This window comes from Zalophus californianus, chromosome 9 (genome assembly GCF_009762305.2).
Source record: "Zalophus californianus isolate mZalCal1 chromosome 9, mZalCal1.pri.v2, whole genome shotgun sequence".
Classification (NCBI taxonomy): Eukaryota; Metazoa; Chordata; class Mammalia; order Carnivora; family Otariidae; genus Zalophus; species Zalophus californianus.
In genome coordinates this window covers 100,529,913-100,542,671 of record NC_045603.1, presented here as the reverse complement: position 1 = coordinate 100,542,671, position 12,759 = coordinate 100,529,913, and the positions used below count along the sequence as shown (strand labels likewise).

At 48.8% G+C, this 12,759-nt stretch overlaps 1 protein-coding gene across 1 annotated transcript; it reads right to left on the bottom strand.

Moving 5' to 3' along the window:
* Window positions 1–481: 481 nt before the first annotated feature.
* Window positions 482–11,390, bottom strand: FGF6 (fibroblast growth factor 6). Its single transcript, XM_027595716.1, has 3 exons — window positions 11,045–11,390; window positions 9,984–10,087; window positions 482–658 (listed from the first exon to the last, which is right to left on the bottom strand). Exons 1-3 carry the CDS (start codon window positions 11,388–11,390, stop codon window positions 482–484), a joined length of 627 nt encoding a protein of 208 aa, XP_027451517.1.
* Window positions 11,391–12,759: the final 1,369 nt, after the last annotated feature.

Below are 12,759 nucleotides of genomic sequence, written 5' to 3'. Positions count from 1 at the left end.
ATGCACTCAAGTCGCCTCTGAACGGAAGGATGATTGGAAAGAGGCAGAATGGGAGTACACATCAATCCTGCTGGTCTGACAAATGATACTCTTGCAGGCAGATTCCTGCTGCAGTGATACCCGAGAAAGAAACCTGATGCTCTGCAATGCCTTCGCTCAGACCACCTACACAAGGATGTATAAGTATACATCAGCACACACACATACCGCCACCCTGACCTTTCCCTGTGCACATGGTCATATGCCACGTGTACCTTCTTTTCTCAGTTGAGGTCAGAGCATGTATCCATTGCCATTCTAGGATGTTGGTTGCAACACCTCTCTTGGGTTGGTTACATACCATAGGGTCTGGTGTGCCTTCTCCCCAAGCACAGGAGAAGCCTGACTCAGGAGTCATGGGGGGCAAGAGGAATTGTTCATTTGTGCAAAATTCCAATACAAAAGATGTTGCTTTCAATCTGCAAGCCTCCTTTCAGGGTCCTTATATCCTGGGAAGGAAGTGAGTGACAGTCATGATTGGGGACACCTTGCTGCCCCGCTTTACCCGTCCGTATTTGCTCAGTGCGATGTAGGTCCCTCGGTACAGGTCTGACTCGTAGGCATTGTAATTGTTGGGCAGAAGGGTTTCTCTGAACTTGCATTCCTCTTGGAAGCTGGGCTGTCAAAGAAATGGACAAACAACAGAGGCTTAATTATAAATGAATCGTAGCAGGCCCCCTGAGGGGTGCACCTCCCCTGCCCTCTGTAAGACAACCAGCAGGGAATCTGAGCCATCCTAGGTGAACCGAGTCACAGAAGGTCAGAAAGGAAGAGACTTCTAGCTCTGTTGGACCCCTCTCATGTTCCCTCCTTTAGGATGAGGAAATCAAGGTTCAGGGACATGGGTAGATGGTCTGTGTCACATGGCGTGGGTCTCCTGACTTTCAGTTCAGGGCGCTCTCCACTAAGCACCTAGCTGATAATTTATTCTCTTCAGAAAAGGATACAATAGGCTGTTTGCTCAAGTCCACTGTGAGAGGTGGTCTAGCGGAGCAGGATTGGGAGCCCAGCTCCACTCAGTGGCTTCTCTGCGTCCTAGTTATGTGACCTTGGGCAGTCTCCTCCCTTTCAGCCTTTGTTCCCTTTCATGCAAGCTGTGTGCTGGGGGAGCAGATGAGGAGCAATTAGCAGAAGGTTGGAGACAGATGACTCTCTAAGTCCTTTCCAAAGCTGTCTGTTGACTAATGTGAACCCTTTCTTCTTTTCATGGGTGTCCCCTCACTCTGTCTTTCCCCGTTTACGCCCTAGGTTTTCTACCCCTTAAAGAGGTTCATTCTTCGTTTTGACTTTGAGCTCAGTAGATGCCCGGTGCCTCCTAGACATTCATAGCTCTCCAGGGAAGTTCGGGAACAGAGATGGTGAGGAGCAGCCATTTTTATGGGGAAGAGAACCTGGTTCTCTCTGTGGTAGGTGGTGCCGTGGAGTCTGGGGCCAGTGGTAAATCAGCCCCTTCAGTGCTAATTTGGTAGAGAAGCGCGTGTGGACCATCTGTTCAGAAAATGAATACTGAACTTCCTGTCACACATCAACAAGTTCATTCCTGCTACCTCACCCATGTCCTCCTTTATTCCTAGAAAAGAGGGCCCTTCCTACCCAGGCTTTTGGGGCCACTGCTGAGGGAGGCTGGGGAGGTTTCTGTGCTTTGGACAGGGAACGGCTCTGTGGGGTCTAGAGGAAGAGAGAGCAAGGTGAGAGCCAGGGTATCTGGGATTCAGTCTCAAAAGAAATACAGAATGAAACAAAAAGAGAGAGGTGGGATGTAATTTCTGACTCCTTCCTGCTGACTGAGGCCATTGGCTATAAAAAGTCCAGTCAGTGGCTGGCTGGCTGTGCCAGAGGTGTCGTCTGACCTTCTCTGAAGGAATCATACTATGAGCACCCTGGGCTGGCCAGACGCGGGGGATGTACCAGAGCCTCTTCCTGTTAGGAATGGAGGGTGATGAGCTAGCTCACTGGGCTTCCAGACTCCCACAGCATGTACAAGAGTGTGTGATCCCCAGGGACACCTTCTTCTTTCCCAGTAGACTCCAAGTTGCCCAAGACAAGGGTTGTGTCTTGTCAGGTACGTGATGCTGAACGGTTGATGACTTAACAGGAACAACAGCAGGAGAGGTGGACAGCCCCCCTCCCCCCTTAACTTGCCCTTTCGATGCAGCATGAGAGGGAGCAAGGGGCAGTGCAGTGTAAGGAGGGAACAGCACACTCTCTTCTTGCCCTTTGTCCCTTCCTCCTTTCCCCACTCAGACCTACCCCCCCCATTTATTGCTTATAAGACACTTGCACAAGTGTTAATTTACCTGAGATGAATGTGAAAGCTTTAGCCAGCCACACCAGCTGGCTTCCTAGCACCACACTAGGGAGCTTGCATTTTCACAAGCTAGCCTTGTTATGAATGCTTAGTAAGTATTTGTGGAAGGAATATCCCAAAGATAGAATAAACTAATCAAAGTAGGTACAGAGCATATGTGGGCAGGAGCTTTGAGGTTACATCGATGATGATTCACCTCTTACTTAGCTCTGTGAACTTGGGCAAGTGATTTAACCTTCCCTCCTCTGATTTAACCTCAGTTATCTCTTCTGTAAAGTGGGGGGCAGTAAGAATTATGTCATAGAATTGGAGTGAGCATTAATTGAAATAACATACAGAAAATCGTTGGCATAACATCTGGCACATAGTAAGTAAAAAATATTGTTAATACTATAATTCCTCTCTATCATTAACTACTTTGTATTAAAAGCCCTGAGAGACTGTCTTACCCTGGATCGCCATTCCTGCAAAACCTGCTGTGGACGTGTTTGCTTTTAAGCTCAGCAATTATTGACTGAATGACTCGGAGACCTTGAACTTGTATGAGAAGAGCACAGAACTAAGATACAGAGAGGCTGATGCTCTGGCACTGCTCTTTGGGCCCTCTCTGGACCATGGTTTCTTCACGTGTGCATGGGGTGTAGAGTCAGCCACGGGAGCTAAGATTGTCAGTGAGCAAAGCTCTGGAGCAACAACACTAGGAGAAAGCACACTCAGGACTGATTATGAATTTGAGAAATAAAACTACACTGATTAAAAGTCTGGTGTAAGGGCACCTGGGTGGCTCAGTTGGTTAAGCTTTGGACTGTCGATTTCGGCTCAGGTCATGATCTCAGGGTCCTGGGATCGAGCCCCACGTGGGGCTCCACGCTGAGCATGGAGACCGCTTGGGGTTCTCTCTCTCTCTCTCTTTCCCTCTGCCACCGAACCCCTACCCATGCACACATGTGCATCATGTGTTCTCTCTCTCTTTCTTAGGAAAAAAAAGATCTGGTGCAGATCGATGAACAAAATACAGAGTCCAGAAGTAGATCCAAATATATGTCAATATAAAATAAAAATGGATCTGAAATTAATATAAAATAAAAGTAGCATTTCAAATCACTAGAGAAAACATGGTGTTGGAACAACTGGATAATATCTAACAATAATAATAGTAATAGAATTTGATTTCTTATTTCTTTCCTTACATTACAATAAATTCTACAATTAGCAAAGATTTAAATGTGAGAAAGAGAGTCTTAAAAGTCCAGAAAAAAATTGTTTAAATAATCTTGAGTTCGGAGGATCTTTTTGAGCAGGACACAAAAAACTGGACACCATAAAAAAAAGCAAAACCAATAAATTTGACTTCTGCCTGGAAAAAATTGCCTTAAAACAAAAATATAAATAGCAAACTCAGTTAAAAAATGGTTGCATAAATAAAAAAAACAATTGCAATGTTGGGGCACCTGGGTGGTTCAGACAGTTGAGTGTCCAGGTCTAGCTCAGGTCTTGATCTCAGGGTCATGAGTTCAAGTCCCATGTTGGGCTCCATGCTGGGTGTGAGCTTACTTAAAAAAAATAATAGTAATAAAAACAATAAAATAAAAAAATGGTTACAATGTATATGTGTCAGAGAGTACATTTTGTTATATTCAGAACCCTTAACTGAGAAATGGAAAGTGTTTATGAACAGACCGTTCACAGAAAAGGAAATACAATTAACATTTGAACATGAGAAAGTATACCTAATAGGAGAAATCTAAGTCATAATGGTGAGATAACATTTTTAATTGTTTGATTAAAAGAAGTCAGATGTTTGATAATTTTTTTTTCGAGAGAACGTGTGAGCAGGGTGGGGAGGGGCAGAGGGAGAGAGAGAAAATATCAAGCAGGCTGTGTGCTAAGCTTGGAGCCTAATTCAGGGGTCCATCTCACGACCCTGAGACCATGACCCAAGCCAAAATCAAGAGCCCCAACGTTTAACCGACTGAGCCGCCCAGGCTCCCCTTGATGATATTCTTTCTTTGGTGAGGGCATGAAGACTAGGAATTCTCATTTAACATCTGTGAGTGTATATATTGTTATAAGCTCTATACAGAGCAATTTGACAATATCTACTAGAATAAAAAAGGACTAATAATTCTATTTCTAGGAATTTATCTTATCGGCACACTCCCACGCATGTACAAGAGTTACTCACTGCAACATTATCTTTAATAGTAAAAGACCAAAAACAACGAATTGGCTATTAGGTTGGAAGCAGTTAATTCAGTTCCGACAGATTCACACAATTGAATAAGTCATGAAAAAATACGGAACTTCCATGTGCACGGACTTGAAATGGTTTCAAAGACATATTGGTAAGTGAAGAGGCAAGCTTCAAAACGGTGTGTGGTGTGCTCTTATTTGTGTGACTTTATAAGATAACAGCGAGGGCACACTCACAGGGACACATGTTCTTCCTGGAGCAACACACAAGGACCTGTCGTATCTTTCTCTGGGGAGGCAGATAATAGCAGCTTCAAGACCACAATGAGAAGGGACTAAGTTTCCATGGCATATTCTTTTGCACCTTTCTCCCCGCCCCTTATACCATGTTCACGTATTACCTAATCATGTAAGTAGATTATTAAAAGCAAGAAAGGAGTTCAGGATACAAGATGGGCCAGGAAATGGAGCAAGGAAACATTTGTATCAGAAACTGGTGGTCCCCCCTTGTCCCGTCCATCCCCTACCACCCACTGTTTTCCCCTCTAGTCTAATTTATACATCCCTGGAGAGTAACCTGCCATCAGTTTCCAGAAGAATTCATTTCTGATCTGGATGGTGCTTACTGGACAGGTTTCAAGTGTGGTTTGCAAACTCTAGAGAGGAAATCAAACCCTGGTGCCAGTGTCCAGGGGAGGCGGAGGGGAGGAAGGGAAGGGAGACGAACTGAGTGATTCAGACAAGAACTCTGAGGGCATCTGCCCAAAACCTCCATTCTAGAATGTGTCCAGTTTAAGAATCCAGCATTTCCCAGCATCTGGGGCTCCTGAAACATTGTTTAAATTTGCGCAACGGTGGTTGTACACACTGTGCTTTGTTCTCTGCTCATCCCATTTTGATTATTCCAATTCTCTCTCCTTTAAAAAATGTTTTCCTGCTTTTGTTTCTTTCCATTTGTTTCTTTTTCTCTAGCCTTGCTCAGATTCCCCACCTTCTCCAGAACTGTGTACAAATCTAAAGTGAAACAAGACAAGTTTTCTTTCAGAGCCCCTTCTTTCCCTTGCCTGTCCCTTTCTGCACCCTTCTGCCTCGTCTTTAGGGTTAGGGTGGCAGGAGGCCAAGACCGTTTCCCTGAACTCTTTGAAGCGGCCAATGCTTCAGGCCCATGGGATTTTCCCGCTGCCCAGACTGATGCCCAACCTGGTATCCAGACCCAGCCCCTTAATCTATGTCTCTTGCATCCTGAGCCTGGTTCTCATGGCCCCGGAGTGCTGGCTGCTTGGATCTGGTGACAAAAGCACTCATGCCAAGTGAACGCCATGTTAATAAAAGCAGCTACCATATATTATTACTTGAACAAAGGAAAATAATTCCACCAGATCACATTTCCCGGGCTGGCTGGGCCACAGGCCCCAGCGTGACAACGTCTTAAATTCCATGTAGGTCTAATCAGACTTATGTGGAACCATACTCCAAAGCAATCAGCTCTTACCATGGAGAAGGGCATTTTGGAGAGGGGGTTTTGCAGAGGGCTGGTTCAGCGTGTCACCTCTGGCGGAAATGCCCCTTATAGCCTGGGGTGGACGAGACATCCATCCTCTTATCTTCAGGTAGAGCTAAGTCACCCGGACTGCTGGGGGTGGATGCTTGTCTTTAAAGTTCTTCCTCCCAGGGCTGCCCTTGGCCACCTGCCCCTATTACTCCTGGTTGTGAGTGTGCAAGGGAAGGGTGGGGGGAGGAGGTATTTAAAGAGGTGGGACATGAGAAAAAAAAGGGGGGCTCTTTTTCCTAAGACCCTTCCTTCTGCAGCCCCAGACTACTTCTTTTTCTGTCCTTAGCTGAAATGGAGAAATAACAACTCCCAGCTCTGAAGAGGTCTGTTTATTGCAACTCCCTTTCCTAACACACAATTGCATTGTCAATTTAGAGTGTTTGAAAAGGTTTTCAGCAGCCATATCATTCTTCTCATTCCGGTGTAGCTCTTTGTAGCAGGCAGGCAGTGAGTTGGGGAGAGTTGTCTGCAGGGCTCTCGGGTTCCACCCCCACCCCCCACCCCCGTCCTTCCCCTTGGAGCTAACACGTCTCCTCAGGAATCTGTTCTCTGAACTTTGCTGCTGAGTGAGGGCATGGCTTGGTCCTCCCCTCTCCCAAAGTAATGCCTAAGAGAATATTCAAAGGCCCTGATGGATGAAACAAATACTGTGTTTTGCACCTTGTTATACCACTATTGATGAAAAGGATGTAGACACAGTTACGATGAGTAAAACTAAAATCACTTCAAAACACAACTCAATTCCTACTAGCTTGTCAGTATACATTTTTCTCGGCCAAAGGATTCTCATAGAACATTGTCAGGTGGAGATCCTTGATTTTTTTCAATTTTACTGTTAAAAGGATGAAGGAGATTGGAATTTACTGATTTCTGCCTCTGGCTACACCCAGAAAGGAGAGGTCCAGGCCCAGAGAAGGTCAGTGATTTTGCCCCAAATAAGAGAGTAGTGGAGGGTAGGTGGGGAGGGGCTAGAACTCGGGTTCCAGTCTACAGTCCACGCGTTTCCCCTGTGGGCTTTCTGTGTATTACCTGCAGAGCCCTGGGGCGGGTCTGCACATAGCTGTCATTGTGCTAACTTAAAGACCCCATGTCCCGTCTGTAAAGGGAGGATAAAGATCACACACACCTCCCAGGGATGCTGGGGGTAATGCTTTGAAAGCACTCCACAGGGTGCCTGACAAACAGTAGGTGCTCAATATGGGCTGGCTATTTATATTGTCTAAGCCAGGAAGGGGCATCCTGCCATGAGGCTCTGCACCCCTCTTTCCTGGAGGTGAGACATGTAGGAGGCCACTTTTCCTGGGTGGCTTTTCTGGGCTTTTATTATCTGACCATAAGCTGTCCCTTGTCCCCAACCCCAGCATGGGTCCCCTTCCCCCCTCCATGAGAAATCTCATTTAGCTGCAGGCTGTAGCAGCTGAGCCCAGGGAGATGAGGCAGCTTTAGGGGCTTAAGGGAAATAGTGTGAATGAAATCATCACCCAGCGGGAGTCTTCCTGGCTCCGGGGATCAGTTGGCAATTGTTTTTTTAGACTGTGATAACAGGCCCCTGAGGGGCAGCAGGAGGGGATAGAGGTGGTTCAGCAGAATCTGGTGCACAGCCACACAAAGCATCAGTGTCCAAGCTTGGGGCACAGTTCAGCGGGACACCCTCCTCCAGCCCCGCGCTCTGTATCCTGGCCCTGGGCTCCAAGGAGGACAAGCTCCCACTTCAGACAAGGTGCTCCTGGACATAATGCTTCTAGGGTATGGGAGGGGGAGGGTGGAGTGTGCGTACCTAGTGAACAGGTCCTTCCTCAGGACAGCCCCCCCACTTCCCCTGGACTTGTTCATTTAGTGAACCCTCCCTCTCATGGGCCCACTTGACCCCTTTTGAAGTAACGGGCCCTGGGGGCAGAGCCAGGGGTGTCTCCTACATCAGGAGGCAGTCCACACTTCAGGGGTGGCTCCTTCCCTTTCGCTACTCAATGCTTTACCCCTTTGCAGTGCTTTCTAAATGTTTTCTTTCTTTCCTTTCTTTTTCTTTTTTCTTTTCAGTGTGGGGCTTGAACTCATGACCCTGAGATCAAGACCTGAGCTGAGATCAAGAGTTGGACACTAAGCCACCCAGGCTCCCCTGCAATGCTTTCTCTGATGGTGATTAAAGCTCTGAGTTTGGAATCTCATGTAGGTTCTCTTACCAGGGCCACACATTTCAAGTGGGACGTGGATCAATGTTCCTGTATTTATGCCCTTTCCCTGCCTCAGAGTTGAACATCCTTCTGGGTAAGGAGAAAGCAATACTATAGAAGGGTTTCTGTCATCTGGGCTTCCTTCCCGGAGCTCTACCTGCTAAGTGGTCCCTTGCAGACAGTCACAGCCAACAACCCCTGTTCCTGGCTCTCCAATCAGTGGGTCCCAGGTACTGTGCAGACTGGTGAGAAAGGGCTTTTTGGGATGACTGACTCCACAGGAAGGGGCCCTGCTGCACCCAAAAGTACGCAGAAGGTCCTCTTACATGCCTCACCTCTAGGAAAGAGGGGTGCAGAACCTCATGGCAGGGTGCCTTGTCCTCCTTAGATAATATAATAGCCACCCCATATTGAACACCTAGTGTTTGTCGGGCACCCTGCGGAGTGTTTTCCAAGCATTAACCCCCCTGCAACCCCTGGGAGGTGTGTGTGATCTTCATCCTCCATTTATAGAGGGGACATGGGGTTTCCAAGTTCTCATATCCAGTCAGGGCTGTGTGTGGACCTTCCTCTGGGCTCCGCAGGTTTACAGACTTTGCAGACTTTACTGTACGCTTGGTGTACAGACCGGGGCCCGAGTTCTGGCTCCTGGCACCACCTACCCTCCAGCTATTCCTCTTACTTCAGATGCCCATTTCTAATCCATGCCTTATCTCCATGCAAACCAACCCAGACTTAGTATCAGCACTAAAGAATACGGGGGAAGAGGCCACCTGAGCACCCCCTTTGGGTATGTAGCAGACCGCCTCTGTAGGGATAGCCTCCCCGGAGCCCGGCACCCATCCCAGATCTCTCTGCTCACTTCCTGATGCTCACTCTGTCTCCAAGGAGAGGTAGAACAGCACTCCACGCCCTTCCCATAAATAACTCTGGTATTCCTTGACAATTGCTCAGAGATCTACCTTTTTAGCCTTCTTATTTCTGTCAAAAGAACTCCCAGTTTCTTCAACTCCACAGGGATGTTTTCCCAGCCCATATTTTGGAATAAGCTGAATCATAGGAGGAGAGCCCCAGGACAGAGAGGGTCAAAGAGAGCAGAGATTTTGGTAAATATGCTTGGAAGTTGGCTAGGTTAACCAAAGGGCTCATATTCGCCCTCCCAGGGGTGATCTGTGGGGGGGAGGGCACTCGAGGTGGGGTGTCAGCCCAGAGGGTGGATTAGGAGGATGCTTTGCCAGCCTTTGGGATCAGGGGTCAGAGGACTTAAAACCTTAATGTCAAATTTCAACACCCTGATGAAGGTATGCTGCACTCTAGGTGGTACCTCTTGGGGTGGGGGGGTCATAGGGAATAGCCCCCTAAGCTGAAAGACAGGCTTGCTTCTCTGGGCCTCTCCAGTTCAGGGGATCAAACCCGACTGTAAGCCTGGATGACAGCTTTATGCCAGGGTCCAGGTCTCCCTGCAGAACCACTAGCCTCCTGAGCTATGATTCCTATTTAATTACAAAGGATGGAAGGGTCAGGAAAAACATGGTCCAGAGCAGAAGCAAAATAACCGTGAAGCAAGCAAAGCGTGAACTTCCAGGCCTGTTCCTGGCACGGGCACTTCCTGTTCTAGACAGATATGCACTTCTCTACTCAAGCTTTTATAGTATTTTCTTCAACTATGTAAGTAGCAGCCCTCACACAACCTGGAGCTCCCCCGGCCCAACGGACTCACCGTTGTGTATAATCTCCCTTTACTGTTCATGGCAACGAAGAGGGCACTTTTCACTCCAAAGAGACTCACCACACCCCGCTCCACTGTGGAAATCTCCAGGAGGCCTGACAAAGAAATGGGGGGGGGGGGGCACGTTACCCAAGGCTTGTGCAGAGCAGAGTGGGACATCGATCTAGAGGTGATGCCACGAGGGCATCTAAGCCCATCCCCTGCTCCTAGAAAGCCAGACCCTTGTCACCTCTATCCCTGATCTCACTCTGGACTCGGCCAGTCCTGCCACTATACTGTCAAAGATCCAGTTCCGCAAGGGGCGTTCTGACACCAGAGCCAAAGCTACAGATTAGCTTTCACTGTCTTAATCACATGAGGTCTTTGCCTGGGGTAGAAAATGAATGCTGATTAGTTTTTTAATAAAGGAGATACTCCACATGTTTCAACAAATCTCAGCGCATCTGAACTTGCCAACATTGCAGCCACACGGAAGCTGATGGCTTGCCTGGATCCTGCAGCCCCTGTCCTCTCTTGGAGGGGGGAGTCTATCTATGCAGCAACCCATCGACTTGTAGGACAAGGAGCCTGGGGACAGAGAGGGCAGGTTGGAATAAAAAAGAAAGATGTGCTTCAGCAGGAAATTTTGCAAATCACTTGCCTTTCCTTCTCAAAGAGGGAAGCTAAGTAAAAATCAGCTTGGGTCTAATCTGGTCCTAGTCTGTTCACTTACTCTCACCACCCTTGCCTTATGGCTTCCCGGCTGATGGTTCCGGTGGTCTTAAATGGCCACGGATGTGCCTGTAATGCTGAAGTAATCAGTGCCACCGGGACTCTGTGGGGTGATGGCAAAGGACACCAGAATGCTTGGACCTCAGCATAGTAAACCTGCAACTAGGCACGGTCCAAGTGAGTCTGGGGGAGGTGGCCATGCTTATGAGCATCCAGGTAGGGAATAACACTTCTCTCCCCTTTATAATAGGACCCCATGCACCAGAGCCAAGTCCCCATTGTCTTTTAGCCCTGCTTGAGCCCAAGCCCCCAGCTTCCCAACTGCTGCCACTGGCACTCACTGTAGGGGTTCTCCTCGTGGGTCCCGCTGATCTGGCCGTCGGGGGGCACCTGGAGGTGAAAGCCGATGCCCACGTTGCAGTAGAGCCTCCTCTGCCGCTTGATCCCCACCAAATAGCCACTCTCCCAATTCACCCCAGCAATCTCTCCAGCTAGCCCAGCTCGAGACCTTGACAGCAGGGTGCCCCAGCCCCTGGAGTCCAGCAGCGTGCTGTTGGCGCGGGTGCCTGCAGGTGAGGGCACCACCATGCCCACTAGGACGCCTAGGAAGACGAGAGCCCACAGCGTGCCCTGAAGACGTCCTCCTCCCCGGGACATAGTGATGAACAGCCTCTGTCCCAGGGCCATCCACCTTGCCTCTCAGGCACGTGGTCAGAATTAATGGCCCTAAAAATACCGCCCTTCTTGTTTTTCTCCCCTCAGCATGGCGGCAGGGGCTTATTTTTGGAAGGCAGATGAAGGCTGCTGACATGAAACCAAAGCCTGCTTTGGGCACTCGGGTTGGGAGCAGAGGGACCCAGGCTGAGCCGTGGCTGGTAGGGACCATGGCTTGGGGACGGTGTCTAGCTCGTCCGCTTGCTCCGTCCCAAGTTGATTATATTTGATTTGACCTATCTTTATAGTTCAGCAGCCTGGCCCTCCCCTCCACCCATCATCACCCTGACGTCAACTGGACCAGCTCACTTATCCAGGGCTGTAACATTAACCTGCTCCTGGGCCTGGCTGCCTCCCCAGACCCCCATCACCCTCCTCAAGCCCCAGGGATTCTGAGAGCCACTGTCATTCCAGCTATGAGGCAGGAATGAAGTGAGCAGGGAGCATCTCTGAGGGAGGGAGGATTTGGCTGGGGGCCCAGGGGAAGAGGGAGGCAAGAGGCCACCCAGAACCCAAACTGGGCAAAAGTTCTTGGCCTGGCAGTGCTGCTGGCTTCCTTATTTAGAGGGCAAAGGGTAAAGACAGTGATAGGGAAAGCTTGGTGGCAGGTGATGACTGTGGCCTTTGAGCTACCCTAGAGACTTTTTCATGGAAAGAGCTCATGGTAGCTCATGACAAGGTAAGCTTGGGGGACACTGTAAGACTGAGCCCTTTTAACAGGGGAGAACAGAGATTTGGTGGTTGGGGGTGGGGAGGTGGTCCAAGGAGCTTTAGGATTGTCGAGGAAGAGAGGGCTGGGGTCAGACTTCTGCTTGCTGTTCTGGCCATGGCATTCGCCCAACCAATGAGGGGGGAGTCGTGCTGGCCCTTGACATATCCCATTGACCATTTTCCTACTTGGGCTCATCCTTAGCATCTGACTGATAGTATTCCTATTTTATAGATACAAAAGCTAAGGTATAGAAAACTTAAGTGACAGGTCTGAGTTACCATAGCTAACAAGTGGCCTAAATCCAAAGCCTGTGCTTTTACCCAAGCCCCCCCACCCCCACCCCCGCCACATGATTGCCTATAGTAGAAAATAGATGACCAGGCTGGCCCACAGATCTATTGAGCTCATTCATCATGGGATTATTTCAATAGCACAAAATGACTCACCTCCCCACACAGGCTGGAGGTTACAGGCAGCCTTGGAGAAAGCTGCTGGACGAGTCCCTCTGCTTAGGGACTCTTCTGAGACATCATTCCCTCCCCTCTGCTTCCAAGCCTCCTGCCCCGGTCTGGGTCAAGACTTTGGTCTGTACTTCTACCTGCCTTCTGCCTTTCTGCCCTGTTCATTTGG